Source organism: Diaporthe citri, assembly GCF_014595645.1.
Source record: "Diaporthe citri strain NFHF-8-4 chromosome Unknown scaffold_2, whole genome shotgun sequence".
Lineage (NCBI taxonomy): Eukaryota > Fungi > Ascomycota > Sordariomycetes > Diaporthales > Diaporthaceae > Diaporthe > Diaporthe citri.
The window spans coordinates 5,548,289-5,562,857 of NW_025064847.1; the positions used below are offsets into that span (position 1 = coordinate 5,548,289).

The 14,569-nt window shown below is 56.1% G+C and overlaps 4 protein-coding genes across 4 annotated transcripts; all 4 read left to right on the forward strand.

The window, feature by feature from the left end:
- Positions 1-474: 474 nt before the first annotated feature.
- On the forward strand, positions 475-1,944 carry INS49_007083 (uncharacterized protein; the record flags this gene model as incomplete). Its single annotated transcript, XM_043167848.1, has 1 exon — positions 475-1,944. The coding sequence occupies one exon, from the start codon at positions 475-477 to the stop codon at positions 1,942-1,944; it is 1,470 nt and encodes a 489-aa protein (XP_043028992.1).
- A 3,443-nt stretch (positions 1,945-5,387) lies between these two features.
- On the forward strand, positions 5,388-6,887 carry INS49_007084 (uncharacterized protein; the record flags this gene model as incomplete). Its single annotated transcript, XM_043167849.1, has 1 exon — positions 5,388-6,887. One exon carries the CDS (start codon positions 5,388-5,390, stop codon positions 6,885-6,887), a length of 1,500 nt encoding a protein of 499 aa, XP_043028993.1.
- A 3,521-nt stretch (positions 6,888-10,408) lies between these two features.
- On the forward strand, positions 10,409-11,377 carry INS49_007085 (uncharacterized protein; the record flags this gene model as incomplete). Its single annotated transcript, XM_043167850.1, has 1 exon — positions 10,409-11,377. One exon carries the CDS (start codon positions 10,409-10,411, stop codon positions 11,375-11,377), a length of 969 nt encoding a protein of 322 aa, XP_043028994.1.
- Positions 11,378-12,707: 1,330 nt separating this feature from the next.
- Positions 12,708-13,999, forward strand: INS49_007086 (uncharacterized protein; the record flags this gene model as incomplete). Its single annotated transcript, XM_043167851.1, has 2 exons — positions 12,708-13,054; positions 13,129-13,999. The coding sequence occupies 2 exons, from the start codon at positions 12,708-12,710 to the stop codon at positions 13,997-13,999; spliced, it is 1,218 nt and encodes a 405-aa protein (XP_043028995.1).
- Between the last annotated feature and the right edge of the window lie 570 nt (positions 14,000-14,569).

The window sequence follows — 14,569 nt, forward strand, 5'->3', positions numbered from 1 at the left end:
TAGTGTATAACAGTAACAGCCCTGAATAACGACTGCCTGTTCTCGCATAGTAAAGCCTCATATTGTAAACCTCTCTAACTGTGTGTAAGGGAAGATCTTAACGTTGGTCGTGACTGGTGGGGAGAGGTCGAACTGCGGTCTTGCTGCAGGGGTCGGAGTTACTGCGGGACTTGATCCCACACAACCTGCTAACACCAGTTCAGGGTATCCCTCTAATTCACTTCCCTACACCACTCAGCTGCAGGCGACCTCCTAAATGACGACGTGCCGTCATAACCGCCCAGTCGCGACAAAGTCCGGCGCTATCCAAGGATTCATGTCAATCTCTCGCTAGTAGACTCGTTGCCCTCCTACGGCTCCTGCCTCCAGACACCTCACGATGAAACAAAGGATTTCCAAGGATAGGTAGATCTGTTAGGTCTACGGGGCCCTTCAATTGCCGCCTCAAACATCGAGCGCATCGGTTGTGCGATGATGCAGCCGTCCCGTGGCGGGCGTCACGGAACGTTGGACCAGCACAACAACGAAGCCCCCCACGTAGATCTGCGGCCGATTGCGCCGAGCCGACCGGGCCCAGACGATGCGTCGAGACACAGGGAAGCCCCAGCTCCTTCGCCAGGCCACGACATCCCCGAGTCGTATCGCAACCTCGACGAGATCGCCGTCAAGGGGCCGATCGAGAACCCAGACGAACGACGCCGATACAAATACGAAAGTTTAGAAGATGCTCGAAACCATGACCTGGAGGACTCAGCGGGACAGGCCGGAAGCGCGTCTGTTTACGACGGCTCGCCAACAGATGCGCAGGATCGAGATAAGCAAGCGCAGGGTGTAAAGGTCTCGCGCCTGGCCACACAGATCTATACGGTCTCGTACCTCATACTGTTCTCCTTCCTCGGCACCCTGGCACGGCTGGGCCTTCAATGGCTGACCAACTACGCCGGCGCGCCGGTCTTCCCGTCGGTCTGGTTCAACTTCGGGGGTAGCCTGGTCATGGGGTTCCTCGCCGAGGACAGGATGCTCTTCCGCCACGAGTGGGGGACGCCGACCTACGAGCACCAGATCCAGAAGGCCAAGCGGGACGAGGAATCCGGCCGCAGCGGCTCGGGCTCGGGGAGCGGTGGAGGAGACCCGGCCGTCGACCTCGCGGCGGCGAAGAAGGCCCACCTGGCCACCAAGAAGACCATCCCGCTCTACATCGGCCTCGCCACGGGCTTCTGCGGCTCCTTCACGTCCTACTCCTCCTTCATGCGCGACGCGTTCCTCGCCGTGTCGAACGACCTGACCTACGGCAGCAGCAGCACCACTGTCCCCCGCAACGGCGGCTACTCCTTCATGGCCCTGCTCGCGGTCATAATCATCACCGTGACGGCGTCCCTCTCCGGCCTCTTCGTCGGCGCCCACCTCGCCCTCGCCCTCGAGCCCGTCACGCCCTCCCTGCCGTTCCTCGTCACGCGCAGGGTCGCCGACCGCCTCGCCGTCTTCCTGGCCTGGGGCTGCTGGGCAGGGGCCGTCGTGCTCGCCGCCGTCCCGCCCGCAGACTACTGGCGCGGCGTCGCCGTCTTCTCCCTCGTCCTCGCGCCCGTCGGCACCCTCGCGCGCTTCTACGTCTCCCTGTGGCTCAACGGGCTGCGGCCCGCGTTCCCGCTGGGGACGTTCGTGGCGAACATGCTCGGCACCGCGGTGCTGGGCATGTCGTGGGACCTGCAGCGCGTCCCGCTCGGCGGGGTGGTCGGGTGCCAGGTCCTCCAAGGCGTGGAGGATGGGTTCTGCGGGTGCCTGACGACGGTGTCGACGTGGGTCGCGGAGCTGGCTGGGCTGAGGCGGAGGCATGCCTGGGTGTATGGCACTGCGAGCGTGGTGGCTGGGTTTGCCATTATGGTGGCGGTCATGGGCGGCCTCAAGTGGAGTGATGGGTTTGCGGCTTTGAGGTGTGTACATTAGGAACAGCTAAAGCCAATGACTTTCTAGCCGTGCTCACGACAATCTGCGTCCACTCGTACGGCAATTTGCGGCCACTAGTGATGGCCACTCAGACGGATCAGATTTCTGCAGCAGTGAAGACTGTGCGTCTTAGACTTATTGCCCTGTGACCGCTTTTGTCGCTGTATCAGCCTCGTGGGCATACTAATACCCTTCAGTGGACTTGAATCAAATTTAGATGACCCGGTTCCCATCATAGAGATGGCCTGCGAAACATGGAGCCAATTGGGCACGTGTAGGTCCCGGGGGGATACTGGGTGGACATGGAAGTAATAACCGACGTGGACAGAACTTCTCTTCCAGTGTGTTTCCTTTACTTGATTTTAGCTTGCCTCTCTCCTTGAGTTTGGCTATTTTAATGCTTGATGGAATCAGGGTCTTCTATCGCGTGGGTATGTAGACGAAGAGCAAGGCAGTACCAAATGAATAATTGCTGAACTTGCCTCACATGCCCTCGAGCCAAAACTTTCACTTCAAGTAACTGGTTACTTGTATGACTAGGTCTGCACCAGCCTTAGGTGGAAGTCTTTCCATCTTCATGTTAGGGACAGTAGGCCTCAAGATTCGACCGCTGCTTTTCTCCACACCATAGTGTTCTGATTCTCCCTTCGCCCACGGCCAATTTCCAAGTGGTCGCTGCGCCTTGGAAGCATCTCCAGTACCAGTGCAGAAGAAAAGCAGGAGAGTCAAAGCCGATCCCAGCGAGCCTGTACAGACCCTGGCGCATAAGGCCCATTCTTATGTCGCTTTCCGAGTAGCGAAGCATCCACATTCTCCTCACACAGATCTGGGAGCTGAGTCGCATACGTGAGCCATTTCCAGTCGAACTGTGAACGGCAAGGGCCTAGCTGATGGTAAGCAATGATGACAATATCCCATGTCTCTTTCGTAGCCTCATTACTAACGTCGCTGGACTTTTTCTGGTTTGTTGTGATAGAATAGTCTGTCAAGCAGACTGGACAGGACCCTTATGCGTCCTGACACTCCGTAAGGGTGTGTGAGTTGCTCGGGGAGTCCCTAGGTGCCAGTTCTGGGATCCTGGTTCGCTGCGGCACTGCATAGAAGCGACGTTGCCGAAACCACTGCTCTTGAGCAGTTCTTCCTCTTGGGGTGGTCGAGAGATTTAAACGTGTTTTTGGTTGGTGCGTCGTAAGGTGATTACAAATTCCATGATTTGAGATCTCAAGCTCTCTGCGGTTACCAGGGCCCGTTTCATTAAGAAAGAGTGTATGCAACAAGGAAAGATAGAGCTCGTCCTGGATCACTCTTGCTGTGAAACTAACATCCTAGCCGCCGTTATAAGTAGGAAAGCTACAAGTAAGTTGTTCCAGGTTTAGTCCTCCCCCCAGGAGATGCTTGTTCATAGCGACATGAGCAAAATGAAAGCCAAGGTGGAACGTATCGCGCACCTCAACGTTCGGCTTGCAGGGGGCATTAAAATAATCGTGGTATCCTGGGCTCCATGATGGAGAAAATTAATGGAAGGTATGGCAAGGCTGATAAAAGAAGAGCTGCTTGCTAAGGTTTCTCTCTAATAGCTGGAGTAACTCTTCCAGCTGGATCCCGTATAGCTTCTTTGGTGGAAGTAAACCGCCAAATAAAGAAGTACAGGTGAGTGCAGAAGCAACTGCTAATCCTAAGGGAAGCAAGCCCGAGATTTCGAGTAGTAGCTCGATAGGTAGTTGGAGGAGCATCGATTGTGCCTGAGAGCTGCGCCTTGGGTGACGGCCAGGGAGACGCATTCGTATGGATCCTAGAAGTCTTAAAAGAAAATCCGCACATTTCCTGGAAGAGCCTGGTATTGCGACGCTGAGACAAGAAAGAAAAGTGTGGGAGAGGACGCCATCGGAAGAATCTTGGAAACTGGTCATCGCCCTGGATGTCGTTTTCTTCCCATTCGGACAGATTCTGCAGGCAAGATATGAAGACCTCGAGAACGGGCAATCGCGGTCCTGGAGTGGTGTTGGGTCTCTGTGCGCAGGTGGCTGATTACGGGAACCACGTGAATGTGTGACAAGGTGCATGAAGATGATGGATGGAGTCAAATTCTGCCTCCCCATTACATTCTGGCTACCCCAGAATTCAACAGCTCCAGATCTATGAATCGCTAAAAGTGTCAGCTGACCAGCATTGCAAGTCACTCGTTCGCCCACCCAGCTTTGTGCGTCCGCCCCCACAGCTCCGTCCTTGCCCCTACGACTTTGTTTTTATTTTCTTTTTAAGAGAACGGATATTTGCACCCGTAAAAACGGAAGTAGACCCGTACATCACTCGCGCTACAGCCACAGCCAATCGAAGCATATCAGCCTATTTACACACCCACACACAGTAACACACCTAACATCCATACACCCATACGCCCAATACCCATACACTAACACCTATATACCCAATACCCATATACCTGACACCTATACACCTTATACTTATATAAATTAGGTGTATATGTTTTAGGTGTATGAATTGGGTGTGTGAATTGGGCGTGGGTGTTGGTTTAGTGCTGGCGATATATGCATGGGTGTACCCTCTGTTTTTGTGGGTGCAAACATCCGTTGTCTTTTCTTTTCTTTCTTTCTTTCCTTTTTTTTTAAAAAAAAAATATATCCATTGTGTTGCATCAGTCTCAGTTATGCCCCGCTGTAAGTGCTGGAATCTGTATCGCTGTACTATCCCATTGACCTGGCGCATGCTCGGGTGACTCGACATCGCCTCGCCCTTGTGTAACCCACGGTCGGAGTTCCAAACAGGGACACGGCCATGTCAGATTCAGGCGCCTCGTTAGGCAGACATTCAAAAGCACAATCAACGCCCGTGAGCTATGACGTGGCACGGATAAATAAAATTGAGTCTTTGAGCGTTCTCCAGCCGGATTTTTTCCCTGCACAATTGTGTAGTCTAATAAGTTCTAGAGCTTGATTCTTCGATTTCACGTTGGCTTCATTCCTTCTTGGCCCATCCAAGGAAACAGCATGCCCAATTATGAATATTCACCTTTGTGTGATCCTCACGAGATCAGGGTCCTCATACTTGAACCTGATCACGTAAGGGCTCCTTTGCGTGGATATTTGACCAAAATCAGGCTGCTTCCTCATGAATCTGCGCAGCTCGATCTGACGTTGGAGGATAGTGACGGGGGGTTGAGTCAAGATTCTGTGAGCCGAAATACTTGTCAATGGCAATGGAGCGAAGGCGACCCAATAGAGTGAGTTCTGGAAATTCGATATCCCTGGTTCTCCTGCTCGCCGGCAATCTCGACTAATTGACCTTCTGGTAGGCATATACGACGGACGAAACCGGTCCCCTCAATTGAGCCTCTTGGGATAGAGCACAATGACGATGGTTATATTGCTCTCTCGTACACCTGGGGCAGCTTGGAAAAGAATCATGCGATACAAATCGACGACATGGAATTGCCTATCGGGGAGAACCTCAAGGATGCATTGGTCAAGTTAAGAGAGATGGACTTCGCCAGGATCATTTGGATCGACGCAATCTGCATCAACCAGGACGACATCAAGGAACGGAACCACCAAGTCCATATCATGCAAACAATTTATTCGAAGGCCGCAGAAGTGATTGTGTGGCTCGGGCCGGGGAGCTGGGAGGCTGACAAAGCCATGGAGCTCATCGAACAATGCAACCTAAATGGTATTGAGAAACTCTTGGACCACGAAGAAGATTCTCTGATAGGGCTATCCGACATCTTTATGCGGAGTTGGTGGAAACGCATTTGGATTGTCCAGGAGGTCGTCGCGGCGCGTGATTTGGTGATACATTGCGGTACTCGCAGAGTACCCTGGCATTTTGTCGCCAAGATCTGTCGTGAGATCAGGCGGAAAGAATTCTCCCAGAATGCAAAGTCACAAATCCTGAGGAGTAGTGGCTATCGGAACTTCACCGCACTAAATGACTTTCGGAGGGAACGCATGAGCCTTGCCAAGTGCCTCCAGTACACGAGGGACTACGAAGCGACCGACATGCGGGACAAGCTCTACGCACTTTTAGGGGTGGCGTCCGATATTTCTCCGGAGGACATTGTGCCGGACTACACCAAGTCAACGAGAACCGTCTTTCTCGACCTGGTCCATTTTCTTGCAACGAGACGTCGCAGCCTGGACATAATCTCTGCCGGCCGACACCTTCGACCGTCAACGACACCGGCACGCTCCCAGCTACAACCGGGCGACAAGACCCCATCTTGGCTGGCAGACTGGCACGTATCGCAGGGCCTGAGACCTCTGGATAGTGAGGGTATGGACAAGGCATCCTATTGTGCTAGCCGCGGTGCAAACGCCGTTGTGAGGATGGACGCTTTCCCCATGGCGCTCGAGGTAGAGGGCGTCCTTGTTGACAAAATTGACTTCTTCGGCGAGGCCATTACTTCCTCCGCGCAGGACAGCCTCCCGACACTCCGACGCTGGCAGTACATTGCGGGCCTGCAGGACCTGCATTTGGTCTCCGGAAGCAGATTTGGTGTAGTGACACCGCCAGACTTCTGGACGACGATTGTGGCAGGAAAGAATTACATGGCCACGTGGGTGAAAAACAGGCATGCAACGGAAGAATCAGAAGCGCTGGAGTACGCAACCCAATCATATGTTGCTGGGGATCTTCCGCCAGAGATGTGGGAATCACAGTATCTCGCCCACGCGATAACGAGGGCAGTCATGGGACGACGTTTCTTCACCACGGCGAAGAAGAGAATGGGCCTCGGCGTTCCGGACATCCAACTAGAGGACAGGGTGGTAGTAATCAAGGGCTGCTCCGTGCCTCTGATACTGAGGGATATGGGAGAGCACATGGTCATCGTCGGCGAGACGTATGTGTCTGGTATCATGGACGGAGAGGTCATCAAAGGTCTTGGTGAGGGCAGGTATGAGACGAGAATGATTCGATTGCAATGACAGAGGGTGGTTGGACAGATCTCAGACGTGTGATAATTCAAGCCATCGACATGGCAATATGATGATAATGGATTATGGCCCTGATGTGTTCTCAACACAACATGTAAGTTGTACACAGTGCACACTTCATAGGAAGTAGAAAAGAGAGGTCTTGGGGAACCAAGGAAACAGCAAGTGCTGATATCCTAGGAAACTATAGGTAGGTGCTGTCTGTCCCAAGCAAAGTGATGCCCCCCCCCTGTCGTTTTGACTCACGCTCCCCCCTCTGCACAGAAAAAAACAGCCCTCCGCGCGCGCGCCCACGCAGCGTATGCACCCCTTCCTTTAATCTTTAATTATCTTAATTTCTTTAATTATTTCTTTTATAATTATTTTTATAAGCTATTTTAATACTTAATAATAAAATAAATACTTATAAAAATGATAAAAAATATAAAAGTTTATATTAAGTATAAAGAAAATGTAAAGAAGGTGCGTAGAAGGTATGAAAATACTACGTAAGCGCGCTTGGTTGGAGGAGGGCTTGATATGCGTTAACGCTGCGCGGGCGCACGCGCGAAGGGCCTTTTTTTCTGTGCAGAGGGGGGAGCGTGAGTCAAAATGACAGGGGGGGGGGGCATCACTTTGCTTGGGACAGACAGTGCGTCGGGCCGCCAGACCCACTGAGGGGCCGTGGGTATCACAGCAAGGGTCATCCCCATCGCCCCCAGCTTGACAGCTCGACGGGGAACGGAAGGGGCAGAGGGCCAGAAGGTCCAGGCTCCAAGCTTTGTCTGAAAGTTAATCAACCGATCGAGCAAGCAATCAATCAATCGAGCCTGATCTTGTCTGCAGGCCTCTCAGCCTCATCAGCTCGCACACAAGCACCATCCGCATGACAACTGCCATCCCGTCTCCGAAAGAACCCCCTCCCCCCCCTCCAGCCGTCGGAGCCGAGGCCAGCCTTGGCCATAGCGCACGAGAATTCCCAACACGAGCTTGAACCTTCACCTTGTCATACCGAAAGATGCGGGACTCTGGTCTACAGGCCATGGGGACCGTGCCTTTCCTGCAAGTGATAGGCCCGCCGCACAGGCAGGACGGGAACACCAAGGCACAGCACCTCGCCGGGTCTATGAGTCTCAGTGGCCGTGGGCTCGCCCGTCGCTCCCGCAGTCCTTTCATCTCGCAGGTGCGCCAGCTTGTGAAGCTTCTGGCCGAATTAACGGGGCCTTGGGCCCCAACGATGTTGCATGCGCCGAGCCCAGCGAGGAACGAGATGAACAAACATACATCATCCAGCCAACCAGCAGCGGAACGACATGAAAGCGATCATCGGTTGAAAACACCCGAAAGGGGAGCCATGTCGTCGTATCCTCCCGCTCTCACAGCCCTGAAGGGGCGTGGGGGCGTTGCTGCTGCGTCAGCAATTTGTGCGGCACAGTCGAGTGCAGATAGCCGGCAATCATGCCCGAGGCGAAGCTGATAGAGAGATGCAGCTGCAGATGCGACGCCCACCTGGGCAGCCGATCGCGTGGTGGGGGGTGTTCCATCACCACCACCACATTGCTGACATGTGTGTGTAACAGCAGCGAGGCGACCCCTCTACCTGCAACATCTGCAACAAGAAGGGACGAAATTGGGCTGACAGCGCCCCCTCCGACCAGGCCTGCGCAACCTCGTCTTTGTGCTCCCATGTCACCAACAAAGTCCCCATTTTCCGCAGCACTTGACCCAACTCGTCGTAACCGGGGGTAGACCAACTATGCCGTGTTTTGCGGGGGAGCCCGGAACCTCCCTCATCCTCTCTCCCCCTCTGTCTCTCCCTGTCTGGTGCGAGACCGTAGCCTACCCACCGTCAATTCGAACGCCCGGCCATATCCGCTTTGACGATACGACATCGTCTTCGACTCGACTCGGACTTCTACTACACCCTGCATTGTCTTTGCTGACCTGGGTTGAATACAGCTGGATAACACGCGTGCCCATGTTATCTGCCATACGAGCCCAGTCCAGCTTGCATGGGGTGAAGCTGCAATTCTACTATACCTTGAGCCAGAATCCTCCCGCATCCTGCAATCTTGGCCAGCCAGCAGGCCCGACCTGATATCCCACGGCAAGGAGCATCCAGCAGGCAATCAGCACCTTGCATTGACGAAAACCCGGGCATCGATTGCTTGCACCCGATGAGCACAACTTGGGCTGCCTGTCATCCCCCGGCCCTGCCTGTTCAACGCCCCCTTTTCCTCCCTCCAGCGGCCTGCCCTGCGATACAACAGCCTCTGCTCGATTTCAGATGGTCAACCTGCGTTGCAAGCTGCATCTGGCCAGGCAGGGACGCAAATCGTCGCCCCGGCTGCTGTCGGAGTCGCCCTGCCTGTTGGATAACGAATACGACGCTGCTGCTGCTACTGCCGCCCCGACCCAGCGCGCTGGATCTCCATCCGCACCAGAGCCGAGTCACCTTCCTTCTTGGTCCGCCCCACGCCGCCTCACGTTAGACACGCTGCCAGAGGAACTCGTGCAAAAGGTTGCCATTTTCTGCGGGTCTGATGCCATTCTAGGCTTACGACACACCTGCCGAACCCTACATCGCGCCTTGGACGCCCTAAACTTCTTGGCCGAGATCGCCCGGCGACGAGTGAGTCGCGCTTTCTTTTTATCCCCCTCATGCCCTCTTCCTGTTTCCAAAAGAATTACCACACCCGACCTCCTGTGCCCTCGGCCCGCGTGAGCTCTCCACATTGCTGGAGGGCTTGGGGCCAAGCTGCTTGTCGACGGGTGGGCCGGACGACACAGCGCGAAGAATCCCTGCCCGCTGCTTCTCCAACACCCAGGCTCCTAGATTGGGTTTTACTCAATGGGACGCCATGTCACATCTAGACACACAGACTGCACCCACAGACCAGGTTAGACCGACCCGACAGACTGACGCGCTAATATCGCCGTTGCCATTTAAAGATGGACCCTCCCACCAATGGCACGCCAGGCCGAGACGTCCTGATAGAAATGATCAAGACACAGATGGACAAAGACCACACAGTCCGAGACCAGGACGCAAGGAGGGACGCATTCCTCTGCCTCGCCGTCACATTACCCCCGAGGCAGCGGGCCCGCATCAAAGCAGCCATGGGCCCGCTCTTGGCAAGGGCACGGATCAAGGGTTCGGGCAGGGATCCTCCCGCTGCCCCGGATTGCGCCCCCGACCAACATGACCAGCACCAACAAGGCCACGATCCACAACTTGATCGCAATGGCAACGACTGTGGCGTTGCCGCTGAGGTCGAGACAAGGTTGGGGCTGATGTCGACACTTTGCGTTCTTGGATGTCAGTATATTCTCTCATTTCTCTCGCTTCTCGACGTCCGATTCTCGCATGCACGGTCACTCCACTTTTCTGTTTGGTTTCATTCTGAAGGCAAGACACAACTCCCATGCATGGAGACGCACATAAAAGAGGGGATGACTAAGCGACAGCATTAGATTCGGACGTATGTGACGTTGATCTGGGCAGGGCCCTGATGGCCATTAACCCCTGGAAAATGAAGGCGAACATCTGGTCCGAGAAAAAACTGCTGGCACAAAAACAACTGAGCCTGCAACTGGCCTTCACCATGGCGCTGGGCCTGATACATCCTTGGGACTGGTCGAACATTCCTGCCGAGACACCCGAGTATCACAGTCTTGCCCACCGTGTAAGGGCGGATTACCACAGTGAGGACTTCACGTCCTCAAACCAGAGTTTTTGGCTCAGCTGGGAGGGTCTGCACACCAGGACACTCCAGCTTGCAGGCTTGATGGCATACAACCTGAAAGTCAGTGGCCTCGAAGACACCCCTCGATCAGATCTGATCCCACTCCTCCGCGACACAACAACACATTCAAATCCAACAACAGCTCCAGCATCATCGCCAGCGCCTCAGCTGAAGATACCTATACTGGAGAAGACAGAAGGCGGCAGCCATGGCGGCATAACGGGCCAGTCCAACTCCTGGCAGGAGTGGTACACCTCGCGAGTACGTGACTTGGTCAATACAATCGACGATGACGACGATGACGAGTGGTATGGCTACTACGTGTACACGCTGACCAGCACCGACAACCTCAACCCGGTCGGCTCCAAGGATCCGGCCATGGAGAACATCCACTTCAAGCTTCGCAGACCACCACCAACATCATCCACAGCAACCGCCACAGCCAAGAAGCGGTCCCCGTCCTCCACCCCGCTGGCGCCACAGAAGCTGCCCCTGGAGGCGAGGGACTGCCAGGACGGCATCACGCGCAGCTTCGACTTCGTGGGCACGGTGGCGCCGGCGACGGGCATCGTCAGCCTGCGCAAGAACTACCTTGACGCGCACTCGTGGGACTACGAGGGCGTTATGACGCCGCTTGGCATCCTGGGCGAATGGGGCAAGGAGGACACCGGGTTCAACGGCTACTTCTGGCTCTGGAGGCGGAGCTGGATGGGCGGCGGCGAAGGAAAGGGCCAGCGGACTTATGCCTATTCTTAGGGCGCGCCTTGATCTGTTGGATGGTTGTTGTCAACTTGGTGATTTTTTTTTTGGGTGGTTGGCGAGGGCATGGTCTCTGCTCTGATACTGATGAGAGCTCTTCTAGGTTGTGTTATTAGTAGCGGTTCATTCGGACGCCCAGGGTTCAATTGGGCAAAATCACCATAGCGAATTTGAAGCTTTGTAACTTTTTGTCTCCTTGACTTGTGTTGATACCATTGTAGGATTGCAAGTCCAGAAGACTTGCGAAGATGGCTTGACAGAAGGTCTGAGATGAATCGTCTCCCTCGTCGGTTAGCATACCAGCCACGGCGAGTTGGTCCAAGGCTTGGCTATCGAGTGGTCAAGTTTAGTCGTCTCAGAGGCCCTGCCTCGAAATCGGACCGGACTCCCCACCATTTTCATATAAGGTTTACAGAGATCAAAGTAGCCGTGGCCATGTGTCGGATGGCAACGGGAGGACGGCAAGGACATGATCCCTGATCAGTGATCCAGGAACCAGATATGAAGCCTGAACACGAGACAGCCTCCCAAATGTTCAAACCTGAATCGACGTCCAGTGGATTTGGTGGGCTCTTATCACACCGAGATAATAATGCAAGACTCATTTTGCTTGTGAGGAAACATTTATCAAGGAAGGCCAAGCAGTCAAGTGTGGTATGGCGCGGATAAGCTTTCATCCGCCGAGCAATGGGCAAGAGACTCTTTGCCGAGGAGGGCCTCCCTTCCACCTCCCGCGGAAGCGCCATCGAGCCGACGGGTTGGAAATTGAAAGGGCAAGGCGGATAGCAGAGAAGGAAGAAATGACAAACCTGACTTCCATAAATCTTACCAAATACGAACATGCACACATCGCTCGTGACCACCGACCTCACCAGCCCAATCAGTGGCCCTACCGACGGGAAGGGATACACGAGTCGTTCATGCACCGCGACCCACAGCGCCCGCCGGCACTCAGGAACACGCATCCCCACCCGCGATAAGCATCCCCAGGAGGGCCGGTTGGCGATGACTCGTTTCGAACGAAGATTGACTCGTGCGGGGGTGGGTCGGGGACCCGTAGACCAAGGAAGCTTGTCCCTGGGTCCCCTGGTCGAGATCAACACCCAAGTCACCCTTCCGGACCGGGCTGCGGCGGATTCCCTCGAGGCGATAAGCCTCGGGCAGGAGGTGACTGCTCATGAAGACGAGAATCTGACGGAGAGGCGTTGCGCGTGCACACACACACACATGCACGGGGGAGGCACGCGATCGATCCCACGAAGCACCGACAGCAAAACCGTCGACACACAGGAGAAAAAGAAAGCACGGCGCAAGGTCAAAAGGGACCATGGCCAAGTTCCTCCTCCACACCTTCTACGCCACGGGCCACGTCCTGCCCATGCAGGCGGTGGCCAAGGCGCTGGTCGACCGCGGGCACGAGGTGGTGTGGCTGACGAGCCCGGCGCAGGAGGCCCGCGTGAGGGCCTCGGGGGCGCGGTTCGTGGCGACCGAGGAGATCGACCGCGTCGACAAGGTGCTGCAGGGCGCGGACCCCAAGACGCTCGAGGAGATCGTGGACGTGTTTTTTGGCGGGCGGCTCGCGGCGCAGGTGGCGGACCTGCGCGGTGTGCTTGCGGGCGGGTTCAGGCCGGACGTGCTGGTGAATGATGCGCTGCCCTTTGGGGCGGCTGTGTTGTGAGTTTCCACGTGTTGCTCTCCCAGAGAGAGAGAGAGTGTGTGTGTGTGCATGTGCTGACTCTCATGTCCAGACACGAGCTGGGCGAGATCCCAGCCTACGCGACCCTAGGCGTGGTACCAATGTACTTCCGCGAGCACGCGCCGAAGTCAACCCTCGGCACGCTCCTCAGCCAGCCCGAGATAATCGTAGGGTGCCTCAACTCCCAGCGGACAGACCTCGGCCTGGGCGCCATCGAGCCCTCGCAGCTCCTCCAGTACAGCCCGCGGCTGCACATCCAGGCGTCCAGCCCGGGGCTCGAGTACGAGCAGGCGCTGCACCCGACCGAGTACGTCGGCCCGCTCATCAGCCCGCTGAACAGCACCTCGGCGGCCCTGCCGGAGTGGTGGGGCGAGGTGGTCGACGCCCCGGGGGAGGGCCGCCGGGTGGTGGGCATCACGCAGGGGACCTTCGCGACGGACCCGACGAGCCTGATCCTGCCGGCCACCCGCGCGCTCCGTGGCGACGCGGGCCTGCTGCTGGTGGTGCCGTCGCAGCAGGCCGAGGAGGTCACGCAGGCGCTGCTCTCGGACGGCAGCGGCTTGCCATCCAACCTGCGCCTGGCGGCGTGGCTCCCCTACGAGGCGCTGCTCCCGCGGTGCAGCGTGCTCGTGACCAACGGCGGCTACGGCAGCGTAACACAGGCGCTCTCCCACGGGCTGCCTCTTGTTTGCGCGGGCACGAGCGAGGACAAGAAGGACACGGCGGCGAGAGTGACGCGTGCGGGCGCGGGCGTCGACCTCGGGACGGATTGTCCGTCTCCGGAGCAGGTGCGGGACGCGGTGGCGGAGATACTTGGGGACGGGACATATCGCGAGAACGCGTCGCGCGTGGGGCGGGGGCTGAACTCGCTGGGAGGGGCGGCGAGGGCGTGCGAGCTGCTGGAGGGGGTTGTTGGGAGGTGATGGAGATGAATCGCGGGCTGGATTAAAGTTGTGCATATACATGTTGGCCAGGGTCGATGATGTCGAAATAGAGTTTTAAGGTTCATCCGTGGGGCCTAGAGCTTAGTGCTCGCTGTCATGCAACGGCGTGGAAGCTTGGGCTTTTGCTGAGCGGCACAGTACCTACCCAAGTAGGGGGAGAAGGTACGGGAATAAGAATTCGCCGACGAGGGCAGACTCGGAAGGATCGAACCAGCTAGGACAAATTCTTTCATGAAACCAAGACCCTGAGAACAACAGAGGTCATGCCAAAGCCACAGACACCGGCTTCTCTGTCGACTTCTATAAAACCAGCAGTGCCCAAAGCCCGACACCGAAACCGAAACCGAAACCAAAAACCCTAAACGCCTGTGCCCATGCCCAAGGAAAAACAGCGTCTCGCTCATCACCTTACAACCCTGCCGCTATGCCGTTGCCGCCGTTGCCCGCTCCCTGATCAGGTCCTTTTCGCAGTCGAACGACTGGGGGCTCAGGTATGTGACGACGCGGAGCTGGTTCTTGGCCAGGGCAGCCGACGTAGTAGTGCGACCC